Source organism: Plectropomus leopardus, chromosome 23 (genome assembly GCF_026936395.1).
Source record: "Plectropomus leopardus strain MGB_pleo_1.0 chromosome 23, ASM2693639v1, whole genome shotgun sequence".
Classification (NCBI taxonomy): Eukaryota; Metazoa; Chordata; class Actinopteri; order Perciformes; family Serranidae; genus Plectropomus; species Plectropomus leopardus.
The window spans coordinates 211728-228349 of record NC_142198.1 but is presented as its reverse complement, the minus strand read 5'-3'; the positions used below and the strand labels follow the sequence as shown (position 1 = coordinate 228349).

Sequence of the window (16622 nt, the reverse complement as noted above, 5' to 3'; positions counted from 1 at the left end):
ATAAATCCGCTAACATCTACCCTTGGTGTTGTTTTCTAACTCTGCTCACCCCTGATTTAAAGAACCTTTAGCCTTTTAGAGTCCTAGGGCTCTGCAAATCCCTAGGTGGCGTTGTTATTTTTTTATATCCTTTTAACATTTTTAATTGGTTTTAAATTCTTATTTAAGTCTTATTGGTTAATTAAAGGGTCAACTAGTGGACTCCTGACTCCTGGCCACGCAACAAAAGGACTGTGGTACATAGGCCATTAATAAAGACGCATTGATTATATCTAATAAAAAATTGGGTAAAGCTTGCTTTAGTAGCCTAGTTGGGATGGGGACTAGCACGCATGTTGATGGCTTAGATGCAGAAAAAGTAGAGAGTCGGCGAAGGTCAATGAGGGAAAAACAGTCCAAATAAATTCCAGGCCTTGCTGCCATACCCAAGCCTTGAGTCCGGGGTCAGGTCAGTTAAGGGCAAGAGGTGATGGATTCTATCTCGAATAGTTATAATTTTATCATTAAAGAAACTCATAAAGTAATCATTGCTTAGAGCTGAAGGAATACAAGGCTCTATGGAGTTGTGACTCTGAGTCAGCCTGGCTACAGTGTTGAAAGGAAACCTGGGATTGTTTTTATTTTTTCTCAATTAATGATGAGTAATAGTTTGCTCTGGCATGGCGGATAGCCTTCTTTTACATTTTAAGACTATCCAGCCAGACTAAACGGGACTCTCAGAGGTTGGTTGAACGTGAAAGTCTTTCAAATTTTCGCAATATTTGTATCATTTGTTCATTGTTTTCTTCTTGAAAGGTGCAACAGAGTCGAGAGCTGACCACAGTGAGCCAGTAGCACTATCAACAAGACAATCAATTTGAGCATGCCTTAACTTAGTAAGAGTATTCTCAGTCACTCACTGTAAGACATGGTAATGATGTCAATGCAGAAGGAATCCTTTTCTTAAATTTAGCCACTGCTGAATCAGATAGACATCTAGAATAGTAACTCTTGCTGAGAGGCTTGTAGTCGAGTAATAAAAAATTTAAAATTATGAAATAATGGTCTGACAGAGCGGGATTCTCGGGAAAGACTAATAAATCTTCAATATCGATGCCGTATGCTAGGACAAGATCGAGGGTGTGATTGTAGCAGTGGGTTTATGTTCACACTGACTGAAGCCAATTGAATCCAAAAGCGTGGAGAAAGCAGGACTATCACTATTAATATCCATGTGAATGTTAAAATCCCCTATGATAATTACTTAAGCACCTGATTTAAGCACCAAACTTGATATAAGCTCAGAGAATTCAGATTTCATAAATTCAGAGTATGGGCCGGGGGCCCGGTACACTCTAACAAATAGAACTGCTGTAGAGTTTTCCAGGATGGGTAAGAAAGGAAAAGGCTTTCAAATGAACTATAGTTTAGCTTAGCTTTAGGGTAAATTGCTAAGCTTGAATCAAAAACAACAGCGACTCCCCCTCCACGGCCAGTGTCATGCACAACATGACTATTTATATGACCAGCAGGAGTGGATTCATTCAGGCTAACATACTCTTCAGGACAAAGCCAGGTCTCAGTGAGGCATAATAAATCAATATGATTATGCGATATTAAATCAGTGACTAAAAGAGCTTTGGTTGATAGGGATCTAATGTTTAAGAGTCTGCATTTAATTCTCCTCTTATGATGCTGTTTGACATGAGTTAGTAGTTTTATGAGTTTCTTTGTACAACTCCCCTTTTATTTATTTTAGATTTAAACAAATGAAGTGGTCAGGGGAACAGACACCGTTTTATAACATTTACATTATGGGTGTGTGACTTTGCTAGAAGTTCAGAGAAGCATGTAAATCAGCAACTCTGCACCCTGGTCCCAACTCTGGGATGTCATGGCTTTGGGCTTCAAATAAACTCGGCCAGATTCCTAGATAGGAAAGCAGGTCCATCCAGAGTCACTGATGATTATCAATATATGCATGGGACTGTTATCAACACCACAATATTATGATAGAGTCCATTTAGGGATTTTATAACTATCGTTATTGTAATATAACATCTCTCCCCCTCTCTTCCCCTCTCCCTTTCCCTTTCCTTTTTGTCATAATTGTAATTCAATTGTTATTTACCACATCTATTGCATGTCTGTCCATCCTGGAAGAGGGATCCCTCATCATCCTCTGCCGTTCTTCCTGAAGTTTCTTCCTCTTTTTCTTGTACTTACTGATTTTGATGACCAATGCACATTTTTCAGCAAGCCTCAGTATCTAATCAATAAAATGGATAATTTGTCAGTTTCGTAAAACTACTCGCAGCACTGATATATTTTCAGCACCTTCGCATTGTATGGTTATTATCTGGACAGACTTAGAAATCTAAACCTACTTGGTTACCTACAGGGTTAAAGGAAATAAACCTTGACTGTTGGTTGGAGATGGCGCTAACAACACGAACTTTATAAAAAATTCAAGCTATTTCCACTTTTGCTATGTAGGAAGTCATAATTTACAGTACCACGAGACATCGTATGTCAGAAAACTTCTATCATATTTTTCTGGAGCTTTAAATCATATCTGATCAGTTCAGTGACTGAATCCTTTAAAAATGACCTCTCATGGAAAGTTGCAGGAGGTCATTGTTTGCAAAGTTCTGTTGAAATAGATCTAAAATAACAACCACAATAGCTAGATCATTCATTCTGTTTGAAGCAGAAGGGCTGCTGTCTTTCTTATCTTCACATCATGAACATATTTTGTCTTATCTTACGTGCTGTGCAAACATGGTATTTTGCCTAATTATACTGGTATACCTAAAACATTCATTCTTTTTGCTGTAGTAAGCTAAGGCTTCCATCTTCAGTATCATCACATTGTATGCTCTAAATGATGTTATTGCACTCACCTGTGGTGAGAAAATGTGCCAAAGGAATGAATGATGAATCCACCAATACCTTTGCACATATCTCAAACACTAAATGATGTAAATAGTTTAAATAACTTGAGGGAAAATATTTTGTTGCTACACTTAAAAATCTTTTGGATCAATATGTTTTGTGTTTTTATTTAGTCAGGGTTTTTTTTATGTCACAATTTCAATACTTTCATCAATTATTATGGCTTATTGACTTACATAATGTCTGGGTTCTACAGATTTTCAGGAAACATTTGAAGATAATCCAATAAGTGACATCACAATAAGAAAAATGCATCAATATAGGCACTGGTAGACCATTTCTACTGCAGAGTTCAAAAGGTTAACACCATTGTTCCATTCAGGCTCATGACTAAGCTCAAGGAATTGCAATTAACACCTCATTGTGCATGTTGATGACTTAGTGACAGGTGGTTCCCAGGGCGTAAGAGTGTGCTAACACACTTCCCCCACCCTCATCCTGAACACCAGAGCACCCCAGGACTGCATCTTGACCTCTAAAATCCCCATATACACATGACTGTGTGGCCACTTCGAACACAACAACACAGCAGGCGGCGGGTTTAATCACAAACAACAATGAAACAACCTGACGGAAGTATAGGACCTGCCCTGCTAATGTCAAAACAACAACCAACTTTTAAATGTCTGCAGAACTGACAAGATGATTGTGGACTTTGGGAAGAAAGTTGGAGGGAACTACTACCTCCTTATTAATACCAACAGGTGCCCAGTACAGAGCTTGGACAGCTTCAAGTAGCTTGATATCCACATCACCAGGGGTGACCTATTTTCCTGCAGGATCAAGAAAATGACAAGGAACATCACATCCTGGTGTGGAACCAGCACCAAAAAGGGGCCTCAATGCCCTGCAGAGAGTGATTTGTTCAGCTGAACATACTGCAGGCACCCTGCACGAATGTTTATACCAGATGCTGCAAGAATAAGGTCAGGATAGCCATTAAAGAACCAAACCATGGGTATTGTGAGCTTTACTTATTGACAAGCCTTTTTAGACCACTGCTGATCTTACAAGGCCTAAGTTCATTAAATCAGTTGCCCTGAAAAAACTTTTCTCCTCTCTGTGCCATTAAGTTTCCCCTTATGTGAAACCTGGCATGTTGATCCATGCCGCTTGACATCTTCCTCTCTCTTCCTTGTTTGATCTTACAGCCCTGGGAGTTCAAAGCCTAGGCCAGTGGATTGTGACTGTCCACATGCCACACCAAGCTGACAGCTACAAGGGTCTAAGATATACCCCACAGATAATACCAACCAAGACATGATCACAGGTCCTCTTGGAAACATGTTAATTTCATGGTAATATCTGCATCTGGACAATGATACCATGGCCAACCAGCTATCTTTTTCCATGTCTGATTATTAGATTTAATTCCCATTGGATTCAACCATTTGTGTGTGCGTGTGTGTGTGCGTGTGTGTGTGTGTGTGTGTGTGTGTGTGTGTGTGTGTGCATTATTCATACACTGTAACAATTAAAACATCACAAGGGAAGAGGAAAAATATGTACATTATTCATATCTGTCCTTCAGGGAGACATCCAGTCTGAGCAAATTAGAGGCTGAAGCTTTGAAGCCATACAGCCCTCAGTGAGGTGAACGGCATATATTAAGCGGCACCATCACACTCGTTTTGTTACGTTCGAATGCCTTCGAGTTAATTTTAGCTACTGGTATGAGCCCTGTCTTGTCTATTAAAAAAAAAAAGATTAGTCTATAACATAACTGAGTCTTCTTCCACCCACTCATCTAGACGAAGGTTAGCCTCAACTAAAAAAGCAGTACCCCAGGATCTGGTAGGAAGTGAATGTAGAACAAAGAAGACATTATTATTCTATTAGAATGTCTGTATGTTTTGGCAAAGCATCTTTGTGACATAGAGGAGGCTCTGCCAGCCAGACTTGACCCCTCTCCCTGGCACTGCCAGGGCCCGCTGTCCTGCCCTGTGCCACACTGATATGCTATCTGTCCAAACAGATGCCTACTCTTGGCCTCCAGCACCACTCTGTGGTCCCCCACTTAATTCGTAGCTGCCTGCTGATGTTTTGTTGGCCCTGGCACTCTTTACCACTCCTTATGGAAGCATAGCAGAGTGATAACAGAGACCTGCTATAACCTCACTGCTAAAGGGAAGCTGCTTACTGATTAAAGGTCTGCATTCATCTAAGGACCGACGTGACATTAAGACTTCTAACAAGGGAAAACATGGTGTAAATGTTTGGCCTACCTCCACAGTGAGCTCTCCAACACCTTGGTGGAGTCAGCGTGGTAGTACTTGGTCAGGATTAGGATAACCTGCAAGACAAGTTGGAGGAGAGAGATACATTTTATTCTACTACACAAGAGAAGAAGTGATTAGTGCAGTGGTTCTTAAATTAGGACACAGGTCCCCTAGTGAGGGTGAAGAGCCAATTTGTAAATTGAAGTCAGAATAACACTGTTTGTGAGCGGACAATATACAAACATGAGTGCCTTGATGCTAGTTATCTTGCTAACCTGAGGCTAAGCCATTTCTATTTCTTATGGGCATTGGATCAAATGACTATGTGTAATGTGAAAGATGTTGTTTCTGAATAGAGCTGCAAAAAAATCGAAATAGAAATAATAATAAAACAAACATTTTTTTTCCTCCCATCACTTTGCTCAAAAACAGATCTTTATTGACAACAGTGCAAAAAGAAAACAGGTGGTTGCTTGAACATCCCTGAGCTGTCAAAATAATATTAAATTATAAATAATAAATAACTACATGTTATCCCATGTTATCTAGTTAGAGCATGCACAGTGCCCACCTGAGCAGCGCTTGTCAGGAGTGTCTCGGGCCGCTTTCGTTTTGGATGCTGGGTCATAACCATCGTGCTCCTCACTTTTGCATATTTTGCAGCTAACACACGTCCTTGTTTTGCATAATATGAAGTGCTCCCAAAATTTTGAAATTTTCGTACGCAAAAATCTGCCTCCATTATGCTTCTACAAAACACCGGCTTCTACCATCTGCATTTGACATAATCAGTCCCGTGACACAGCGAGTGGCGTATATATTCGAGCAACACAGCAACTCGATATTGATTGTGTATTATATGTATTGATTTTATTTGTTGCCAACACATTTTAATAATCAATTATAATCGATTTTATCGATTCATTGTTGCAGCCCTACTTCTAATACAAAGCATTTTAACATATTTTATGTTATTTTGGTTTTACTGCTGGTCCATTTGCAAGAAATTAGTAGATTTAGATTTTTTTAAGCATGGGAGAATTGTCCAGAAAACCATATTTATAACCACAAAATTATTATTTATATTTATTCTTTTATTTGTTTTACTGATTTTTAGTTTGTTTGGGTTTTTTTGTAAATTTCTTATACTTTCTTGCTAATTTTGGGGTAATTCCATCTGAAGTTGTTCATTGTCTTATCCCCATGTTTTTTTGAAATCAAACCAATTTGATCAATGCCCTGAAGATCCTTTAACATTTCTCTTCTTTAGTTTCTTTTAAGGAAAGAAAAAAATGCATTTGGGCACCAAGAGTTTAAGAGATTTAAAAGGTTTTAAATTGTTATTTTAAAGCCTCATTGGTCAACCAATAGACCTGCAGGAATATGGCCAGTGTTTGGCATTCTTCTTCGCATTTTTCAAATAAAGGTATCCATGAGGGAACTCCATCTGCACTGCTGCTGATTTTTATGCTGAGTATTGTTTGAGGGAGCTTGGAGAAACCATTATGCTGAACAAATAATGGTCTTGTTTGCCACTTTGATTGTAGAGAGAGCTTATAGTGCCTCTCCCAGTGTTCCTTCTAGCTTACTTTGTACAAGCAAAAGTATGAATCCTGCTTTAACACATTTCTCTTGGGGTGATTTGATTATAAATCTTTATTTAAGGGTTAGGTTTAGGGTTATTACAACATTTTACAACAATTAAATATTAAAGTCAAGTCAATAATAACAATAATTCACTATATAAATAAATAAATAAATAAATAATTGAAGGGATGCATTATTCATATGACCAAGACATCTTGGTCTGGGGCACAAACCCCATGTGTGTACACTGGATCAGAGACTCTTCTTGTCTTTCATATTTCTGAGATCTCCTATTCTTGACAGCTAGGTCTGCTGGGATTTGCGTTGCCATGGCAAAAGTGTGAGTGGGTCAGGCAGCACAGTGGAGCCTAGAGGTGACTGACAGGCTGGCTTGCAGTTCTAGGTAGTGGAATGAGGGAAAATCCTAGGCCTGCCTTTAGGCAGATGGGAGTTGACTGGCCGAGGGTCCTGTGTAGAGACAGCTGCCAACAGCAGGCCATGCTGAAGGTGACTGCTCCCAGGGAGACAAGCTGCAGACTCTGTGCATGCAGGATATTCCTGATAGATCTTAATGTGGAAATCAAGCATGGCCTGTAACACCACATTCTCTGTAGTGACTTCCAGAGCAAGTGCATTGAATGTTTACTATCAAGGTGGCCTCTGAGAAAATGAAACATAGCTACAGGTTTGGGAGGTATACATTAACTTGATTTCTTTGTCAGATAGGTTGAAAGCTGTGCTGTCTTACTCAGCTGACTCAATAAAATACTTTGCTGCAGGCCCAAATATTTTCTCAAATATGGTTTCCTGTAAGGACATAAGCCTAATAAAATCTAGTATAAAGTCATGCCCAAGGCTTTTACATCGCCTCCTTGTGTCAGGGCAAGGGCAAACAAGATGCTACAGGCCATACTTGTAGCTTTCAGCTGCAGTTAGAAAAAGAAACCTTAGGCATATTCCTTTGGCTGATGCTGGTCAGGTCTTCGACTGTGTCTTAAAGGGGCAATGAGTAAGATATGAAAATAAGTTTTTAATTTATTTTTTTATTTTAATTTCTTATTTAAAAAAAAAAATCATACATGAGCTTTCATTATCATTATCAAGAACTGACAGTGTTGACGATATGTTAAAGATGTCTTTGTGTATTATTGAAGAGATATCTACTCAAATTAGCATGCTAAATCAGCTTGTGCCAGTCCATCCTGTCTGATACCACTTCTACCTCTAGAGGCGATAGTGAGTCATTGTAGCCTCCCCTTTGTCCAACATGAGAGGACAAAGCAGTACAGCTGCCCTGGGGTCTTGTTAATCACGTTAGTTCTTTAAATTTTGGATGCTTTTTCAGCTTTTTCACCTCTGACAATTTTAGAGTCAAGAAATCAACTGTGTAGTTTTAATCAAATGTAGCTTTACCACAAATGATGACAAGGTCTAATTTCCTGCTATTGCAGTGTGGTATAGCTTTAGTCCTCTTGCTTGTGAAGTATTTTGTGGGCCCTACCTGATTGCTCTTCACCCCTTGAGCTGGGCTGTACAGCCTTTATCCACCTGATTGGTGAATCTTTGGTTTCCATGGAGGGCTGGCTAGGCCTGCTCTTCTTCAGAGGTTTGGAAAGTTCGCTGTACAGGAAGGCATTGAAAGTTTATTATGTTTTTACTAACTCCACTCAATCTTTTTATGCTGCTGTATTTACTATTTATATTATATAAAATGTGTACATTATATTCCTATTTGTTTACTCTGCGTTTCCAGGTGTTTATATTTCATACTATTCATACTATTACTAAAGCTCACACTGTATTTATTGTATTTATTTACTGTATTTATTTATAAATAGACTGAGGCCTCTATTTATTGGCATATTGATTTGTACCCTTACTGTTAATTATATTAATATTTTATATATGTATAAAATTTATATATATGTGCTACGTATCACACGTATACTATACTATACTCCATATACTGTACTATAGATTATACATATACATATTAGCTAATGATGACGATGGCAGCGCATAGATGTAGCAGCCTGCAGCTCCTCAAATCCTTGCTACTTTTGCTATATTTTGCTATATTTTACTATTTTTTCGACACTATGCCCCCTTCTGCTGAAGCACAAGAAGCAGAAGCAGTTATCAACAAAGCTGTGTTGGGTTGGGACTGAATGCAGCAGACCATGACAGGATCCCCACAAATGGCATAAGCCGAGCCGCCAGTCAGACCAGAGAGGGAAAATGAAACCAAAAGCACGGGAAGAAGAAAGGGAGGAGAGCCAGTATAAGGACAAAGGTTGACCCCAAATTTGACGGAGAACTGTTCCTCTACCAAGCCTTCTTCTGGCTAATGTCTGGTCGCATAAGAGTGGACTGGCTGAGTTGCAATTGAGGCTCACTCAGCAACGGGAGCTCATGGACTGCTCCACGCACATCTTCACAGAGACATGGTTTACCCCTAACATCCCGGACCAAGCTATTGCACTGGATGGGCAGAGCTTGTTGGGAGCCATAAGGACAAAAGACTCTGATGCAAATTCAAAAAATGCACTGCAAGTATTGTATGATGCCGTCAGAAGCAACATGTCTAAGTGCCCACTCTAATCTCTTTTACACCACATGTCATTGTGTCATTGTGGCCGAGGATACCATATATGGTGCCACCTGCTACTCAGCTTAAACACACTCACACACCAATGCCACAACCTACAGGAGCAGTATGAGGTTCAGTATCTTACAAGAGTTGGTGAAAGTGTAGGGTCCCACCTCTAGAACAATTTAGCACAAAGCAACCCAAACTCAGGACTTCCAACTCTTGTGGAGCTTGACTTCCAAAGATGTTTATGGAGTTCAGAAAACCATAACAGAGGACATATCCCAGAGTAGCAACCTGGCTGTCCCGGGAAGATAGCCGCAGTAGCAGCTCTGACTGATACACAATTTCTCTGCCTCTAACTGGCAAAAAAAAAAAAAAAACTCTTTGCTGAACAACATTGGGAAAAATTGTGTGGGGTTTGGACTGGATGCAGCACTCTGCAAGAGGATCTGCACAAACAGCCTACGCCGAGCTGCCAGTCAGACCAGAGGAGAGAAACAAAACCAAAAGCACAGGATGAGGGAGTAGAGCTGGCATCAGAGTAAGACTGACCCGCCTTGGACTGAGAGCTGTTCCTCTACCAAGCCTTCTTCTGGCTAATGTCCACTTGCAGGAGAAAAAATTGGATGAGATGCAATTGAGGCCCACTCAGCAACGGGAGATCAGAGACTGCTCTGCGCACATCTTCACAGAGACATTTTTAACTCCTGACATCCCAGATCAAGCTGTTGCACTGGATGGGTGGACCTTATTCAGAGCAGACAGGTCACAAGACTCCGGTAAAGGAGAGGAGGAGGGCACTGTGTTTATATAAATTATTCTTGGTGCTCAAACGTAATTAGTGGATGGACTGTGCTCACCAGATGTTTTTATTGTTGCTGTATACATACCCCGAGATGCAAATTCAAAAAATGCACTGCAGAAATGTATGATGCCATCAGCAGCAACATCACCAAGCAACTGGATAGAATTCTCACACAATAACTAGTGATTTTAATCAAAGCCCTTTAAGAGAGAGTCACGTCATCTGGAAGTAACATTAATTGTAAGCAGCGCAGTTACACCAGAGAAGACCATTTATGATGGGCTTTAGAAGGGTAAGATGTCTAAAGAATCGTTTTTAAGATGTCTAAAGAATCATTTTTTTTTATATTATCAGCATATTTTAGGTAAATAAACATGTGTAAAGCATGATATTGGATTATCCCCCGCTAAATTAGTAGATTTAAGAAGCAATATCAGATATGCTAACAGAGTAGGCTGACCTTAGTACACTGCACTTTATATATTTTACACATATCGTTAGCCATAAACACCCTGTTAATTTAAAATGCCCTGCTCATAAATAATTTCATCTTTCATTGAGGCATTAAAGGAGATAAAAGGCTTGTGTAATTTATTTTACAGGTGTGAGTTACATGTCAGCTTTGTTAAATATAACATGGTGCTTGATAGCAGATGTCTATATTATGTTACAGCTCAGCTGATTTTCCAAACAAGTAAGTAATACAAAAAATGTATTACTTTTTTTTTTTACCTTACCTTTCTTTTTATTCTGTTTCTCTACTTCAAATACTCAAAGTCTTCACGCACTTCAGTCTATTTTCTGGTTATAAAATTAATTGAGATAAATCCCTCCTCATTCCTTTAAATGCCCCTGCAAAACACCTCACTTTACCAGGCATTCAACATATTCAATGGCATGACTCCGCATTTACATATCTAGGCATAATTGTGACCAATTTCTCAGATATATCACTGGAAAATTACAATAAACTTAAAACGGAGATTGTATCGGACATTCAGAGGTGGTCTGATCTCAAGATGTCATTGCAAGGCAGAATTGCAATACTGAAAATGAATGTACTCGGCCAACTAAATTTCCTGTTCTCTATGATCCCTATGCCTCCACCACCTACAGTGCCTTGCGAAAGTATTCGGCCCCCTTGAACCTTTCAACCTTTCACCACATTTCAGGCTTCAAACATAAAGAAATAAAATTTTAATTTTTTGTCAAGAATCAACAACAAGTGGGACACAATCGTGAAGTGGAACGAAATTTATTGGACAATTTAAACTTTTTTAACAAATAAAAAACTGAAAAGTGGGGCGTGCAATATTATTCGGCCCCTTTACTTTCAATGCAGCAAACTCACTCCAGAAGTTCAGTGAGGATCTCTGAATGATCCAATGTTGTCCTAAATGACTGATGATGATAAATAGAATCCACCTGTGTGTAATCAAGTCTCCGTATAAATGCACCTGCTCTGTGATAGTCTCAGGGTTCTGTTTAAAGCGCAGAGAGCATCATGAAGACCAAGGAACACACCAGGCAGGTCCGAGATACTGTTGTGGAGAAGTTTAAAGCCGGATTTGGATACAAAAAGATTTCCCAAGCTTTAAACATCTCAAGGAGCACTGTGCAAGCAATCATATTGAAATGGAAGGAGTATCAGACCACTGCAAATCTACCAAGACCCGGCCGTCCCTCCAAACTTTCATCTCAAACAAGGAGAAAACTGATCAGAGATGCAGCCAAGAGGCCCATGATCACTCTGGATGAACTGCAGAGATCTACAGCTGAGGTAGGAGAGTCTGTCCATTGGACAACAATCAGTCGTACACTGCACAAATCTGGCCTTTATGGAAGAGTGGCAAGAAGAAAGCCATTTCTCAAAGATATCCATAAAAAGTCTCGTTTAAAGTTTGCCACAAGCCACCTGGGAGACACACCAAACATGTGGAAGAAGGTGCTCTGGTCAGATGAAACCAAAATCGAACTTTTTGGCCACAATGCAAAACGATATGTTTGGCGTAAAAGCAATACAGCTCATCACCCTGAACACACCATCCCCACTGTCAAACATGGTGGTGGCAGCATCATGGTTTGGGCCTGCTTTTCTTCAGCAGGGACAGGGAAGATGGTTAAAATTGACGGGAAGATGGATGGAGCCAAATACAGGACCATTCTGGAAGAAAACCTGTTGGAGTCTGCACAAGACCTGAGACTGGGACGGAGATTTATCTTCCAACAGGACAATGATCCAAAACATAAAGCCAAATCTACAATGGAATGGTTCACAAATAAACGTATCCAGGTGTTAGAATGGCCAAGTCAAAGTCCAGACCTGAATCCAATCGAGAATCTGTGGAAAGAGCTGAAGACTGCTGTTCACAAACGCTCTCCATCCAACCTCACTGAGCTCGAGCTGTTTTGCAAGGAAGAATGGGCAAGAATTTCAGTCTCTCGATGTGCAAAACTGATAGAAACATACCCCAAGCGACTTGCAGCTGTAATTGGAGCAAAAGGTGGCGCTACAAAGTATTAACGCAAGGGGGCCAAATAATATTGCACGCCTCACTTTTCAGTTTTTATTTGTTACAAAAGTTTAAATTACTCAATAAATTTCATTCCACTTCACGATTGTGTCCCACTTGTTGTTGTTTCTTGACAAAAAATTTAAATTTGATATCTTTATGTTTGAAGCCTGAAATGTGGCGAAAGGTTGCAAGGTTCAAGGGGGCCGAATACTTTCGCAAGGCACTGTAAATACTTTTATGAACCACAGTCCCTGGCCACTAAATTCAAATGGAATGATAAAAGAGCTTGTATTCGCCTACACACGTTACAGCGACCAAAACACTCTGGAGGCTTGGCAGTACCTGACTTTGAATTATACCACTCGTCATTTCAAGTAAAGCAATTGGCAATTGATGTAATGAGAAGGCTGTCACACCCTGGCGTCAGATAGAGAAAGAGATGGTAAAACCACATAAGATAAGAGATATACTATTCTGTGGGTTGAAGGCTAGATCTGTCTGTAGAGGGTTTGGGCCAATCATTGGCCACTGCTTAAAAATTTGGTTTGCTGTCCAGAAATATATGGGATGTAACATAAAGCCCTGTGACCACTCTCCTGTTTGGTATAACTACAATTTACTACAGCATTCAGGTCCTTACTTTAATGACAGTTGGGCTTCTGGAGGAATTCACATTCTTCAAGATTAGTATAACAGAAATGGCTTGATTCACTCCAGGTGCTCAAAGAACGTTATACTGTCCCTGGATTTCCTTGGTTCTTGTATTTTCAGCTGAGATCTGCAATCCGTGCCCATGGATTTCCATGGGATTCACCTTTACCCTCTCATCCGTTAGACACTTGGATTCCTCTCAAACACCCTCTACTGGATTAGTGTCCATTAACTACAATGGTCTGCTCTCTAAGGGTGTTAAACCTTTGGAAGTGATCAGTTCTTGGAACCGTGAACAATGTGGGACAATATTTGGACCAGCATACCCATTTCATCAAAAAATCCAGCACATCAATTTATTCATTACAAGTTTGTGCACAAATTTTATGCCACACCATACAGAAGCTTTACAATGAAACTGACAGATGATCCCAAATGTACAAAATGTGATCAGAACATTGTTGGCACATACCTTCATGTTTTTTGGGATTGCCCCTCTGTGTCTGGCCTCTGGTCCAAGGTGCATAGTTGCCTTGAAAATATTTTGGGAGTTCCCATTCCTATGCATCCCTCCCTACCTCTTTTCAATGATGACTCCATTCTTAGTGGCAATACCAGATTGGCACATAGGAAAATTATATTTGCAGGACTGACTGCTGCTAAGACGACTATAATACACTCGTGGTTTTCCCCAGACCCTCCATCGGCGAAAGAATGGCTTAACCACTTTAGAGACATTGCTCTGTTAGAAAGGTCACTGGCTGTCATACATAAAGCGCAAGCTTCTACTGTACAGGCCTGGGATGCTCTATCGGTTCTCTTTCAGACATAACTTTGTTTGCTCGCATATAAGGTGTTACTGTGAATTAATGTGTCTGATTTCGTAGGTCAGCTTATTTCCTGCCCTCTACTTCTCCTCTTTCTTTTTCTGTGTATATATATATATATACTGTATATATGTTCTTACTTTTTCGTTAAAAAGTCTTAAACATAGTGCCATTGCAAAGCTTTTATTTGAATGAAATAAGATACTGTACAATATTACTCAATATTAGCGAGTAATGCATTACACAAATTTTGCATTACTTTCACCAAAATGACTTCAGAAGAATGCCTAAGCATTATAAAATGTAAGAAGGTCATGCTGTTTCAAAGCGGGGTTATAAAAGCACAGAAAGCTCAAGTTTAATGCAGTACATTAACATATAAATCCAGCAGAGGGCAATATTACACAGCCTAATGAAGGCTCTCCTCTGGAGCGCAGATCTGACTAATTCATGCATTCACATGCAGAGGTTTACACTTTGTGATGACATAGAACAATGCCTAGAAGCCTAGACCTTTTTAAACAAAGGAATAAGCTTGGTCACAGGGATGAGCAGGCTGACAAAGGATCAAAGTCTGATTAATTATTAAAAAAGGATCAATATTTGTAGGCCTATTACATGAAACACTGGAGACAAATGCTGAGGTAAGCACAGCAAAAGCTAATTTCAATGCAAGTAATTCTCTGTGATAACTTCTCATAACTAACAAAGTTCCATAACTGAAGTTGGGAAACAAACACGCCTCATCTTCCAGATGTGCATGCGTAGCCCCTTTCTCTACTTGCCTGGATCATCCCCATGCAGCACAGCAAAGCATGGTGGAGACTACAGGAGGACACCACAAAAGACAGGGCACATACCAACTGCTTGATGTGCTGTTTATATTTCTGAGTTTATTAGATATTAATTTAATTAATTAATGGCAGTTAGTAAGTCAGTAGAAAGACAAAGATAAATAAGATCCACGTATATATATATATATATATATATATATATATATAAGCAATAAACAGCAACCTGCTCCTTTGCCATGGTAAGTGTAAAATAATAATAACTATATATGTCATATCCACATCACTTATATATGTACTATGTAATTATATATTTTTCATATAAAAGTACTATATATACTATATATATGTGTGTATGTGTGTGTGCTGTTTATATTTCTGAGTTTATTAGATATTAATTTAATTAATTAATGGCAATTAGTAAGTCAGTAGAAAGACAAAGATAAATAAGATCCACGTATATATATATAAGCAATAAACAGCAACCTGCTCCTTTACCATGGTAAGTGTAAAATAATAATAACTATATATGTCATATCCACATCACTTATATATGTACTATGTAATTATATATTTTTCATATAAAAGTACTATATATACTATATATATGTGTGTGTGTGTGTGTGTGTGTGTGTGTGTGTGTGTGTGTGTGTGTAGTGTAGTGTATATAGATTTTATATATTTTGTATTTAAAATATTTTTTTTTTGTATTTTAATCATATTTAAGCCTTATTTAGCACTCAATCACTTTTTTCTATTGCCTCTGGTTGCTGAAATGTTTGAACCTCTTGAGTGTGAGATTAATCAGTCTAATCTAACCCTAGCTGTTAACGTTAATCTTCAGATATAAGCATGTTTTACTTCAAAAAACAATATAATAATGTAGCGGTTTAAATAGGGCATTTATTAATTAATTAGTAATTAAAATTACTAATTAATTAATAAATCAATACCAAAATACATATCCAAAACTCATAATTCAAAATTATGACTCAGAAAAATGAATTGGTATAAATACGAAGTGGAGATATCTGACTCAACTTCAGCTATCACGAACAATACGTTTACATTAAAAATTAGAGTTTAAAAACTTCTGAGCAGCACCCACTAAAATAGAAACGTTGAGAGCCCATTTTGCCTTATAAACTTATCTAGTCTGATAATTTGAAGGTAGCTCCAGAGTTCTTTTTCCAAGTGTACAGGGACTTGACATTATACACACACACATCACAAGATCAAGTAAGGTTTATTAAAACTACTCACTACACAGCAAAACTACTCCTAGAAAGACTACAAATGAATGAATTTAAGAAAAAGTATAAATGATAAAACAGTGAATACAGCAAAGACACAAAGTGACTAAATGAACAACAAAGTCACAAATGCAGCAACAATAAAATGAGGGAATAAAAACCAGTGAGGAACTGAATTAGATGTGACATCTGGACTTGATCAGGTGCACTGAAGTAGTGGAAGATGATCAAGCAGATGAAAAGGTAAGATTAAAGAAAGGTCAATGTCAAGCATCGATCAACAGCAGAGACGCAACATATCCCATAAAACATTAAAGGACAAGATAAAGAAGAGGCCTGATCAAAGAATAACCCATAATTTTGTTAATGGGAGATCCTAACCTTGGTCTAACACTTCCTATGTGTCCCTATCATTTAAGAGCATCAACCCCATAAAAGCACAGGAA

General features: G+C 38.8%; 1 protein-coding gene across 3 annotated transcripts in view; it reads right to left on the bottom strand.

Moving 5' to 3' along the window:
* Window positions 1-16622, bottom strand: part of sorcs2 (sortilin-related VPS10 domain containing receptor 2) — a 671324-nt gene that overhangs the window by 507831 nt on the left and 146871 nt on the right. For all 3 annotated transcript variants that reach the window (XM_088073963.1, XM_088073964.1, XM_088073965.1), the window contains exon 2: window positions 5160-5227. In XM_088073963.1, coding sequence (XP_087930089.1) covers window positions 5160-5227 — 68 coding nt within the window. The remainder of the gene's footprint in view (window positions 1-5159; window positions 5228-16622) is intronic.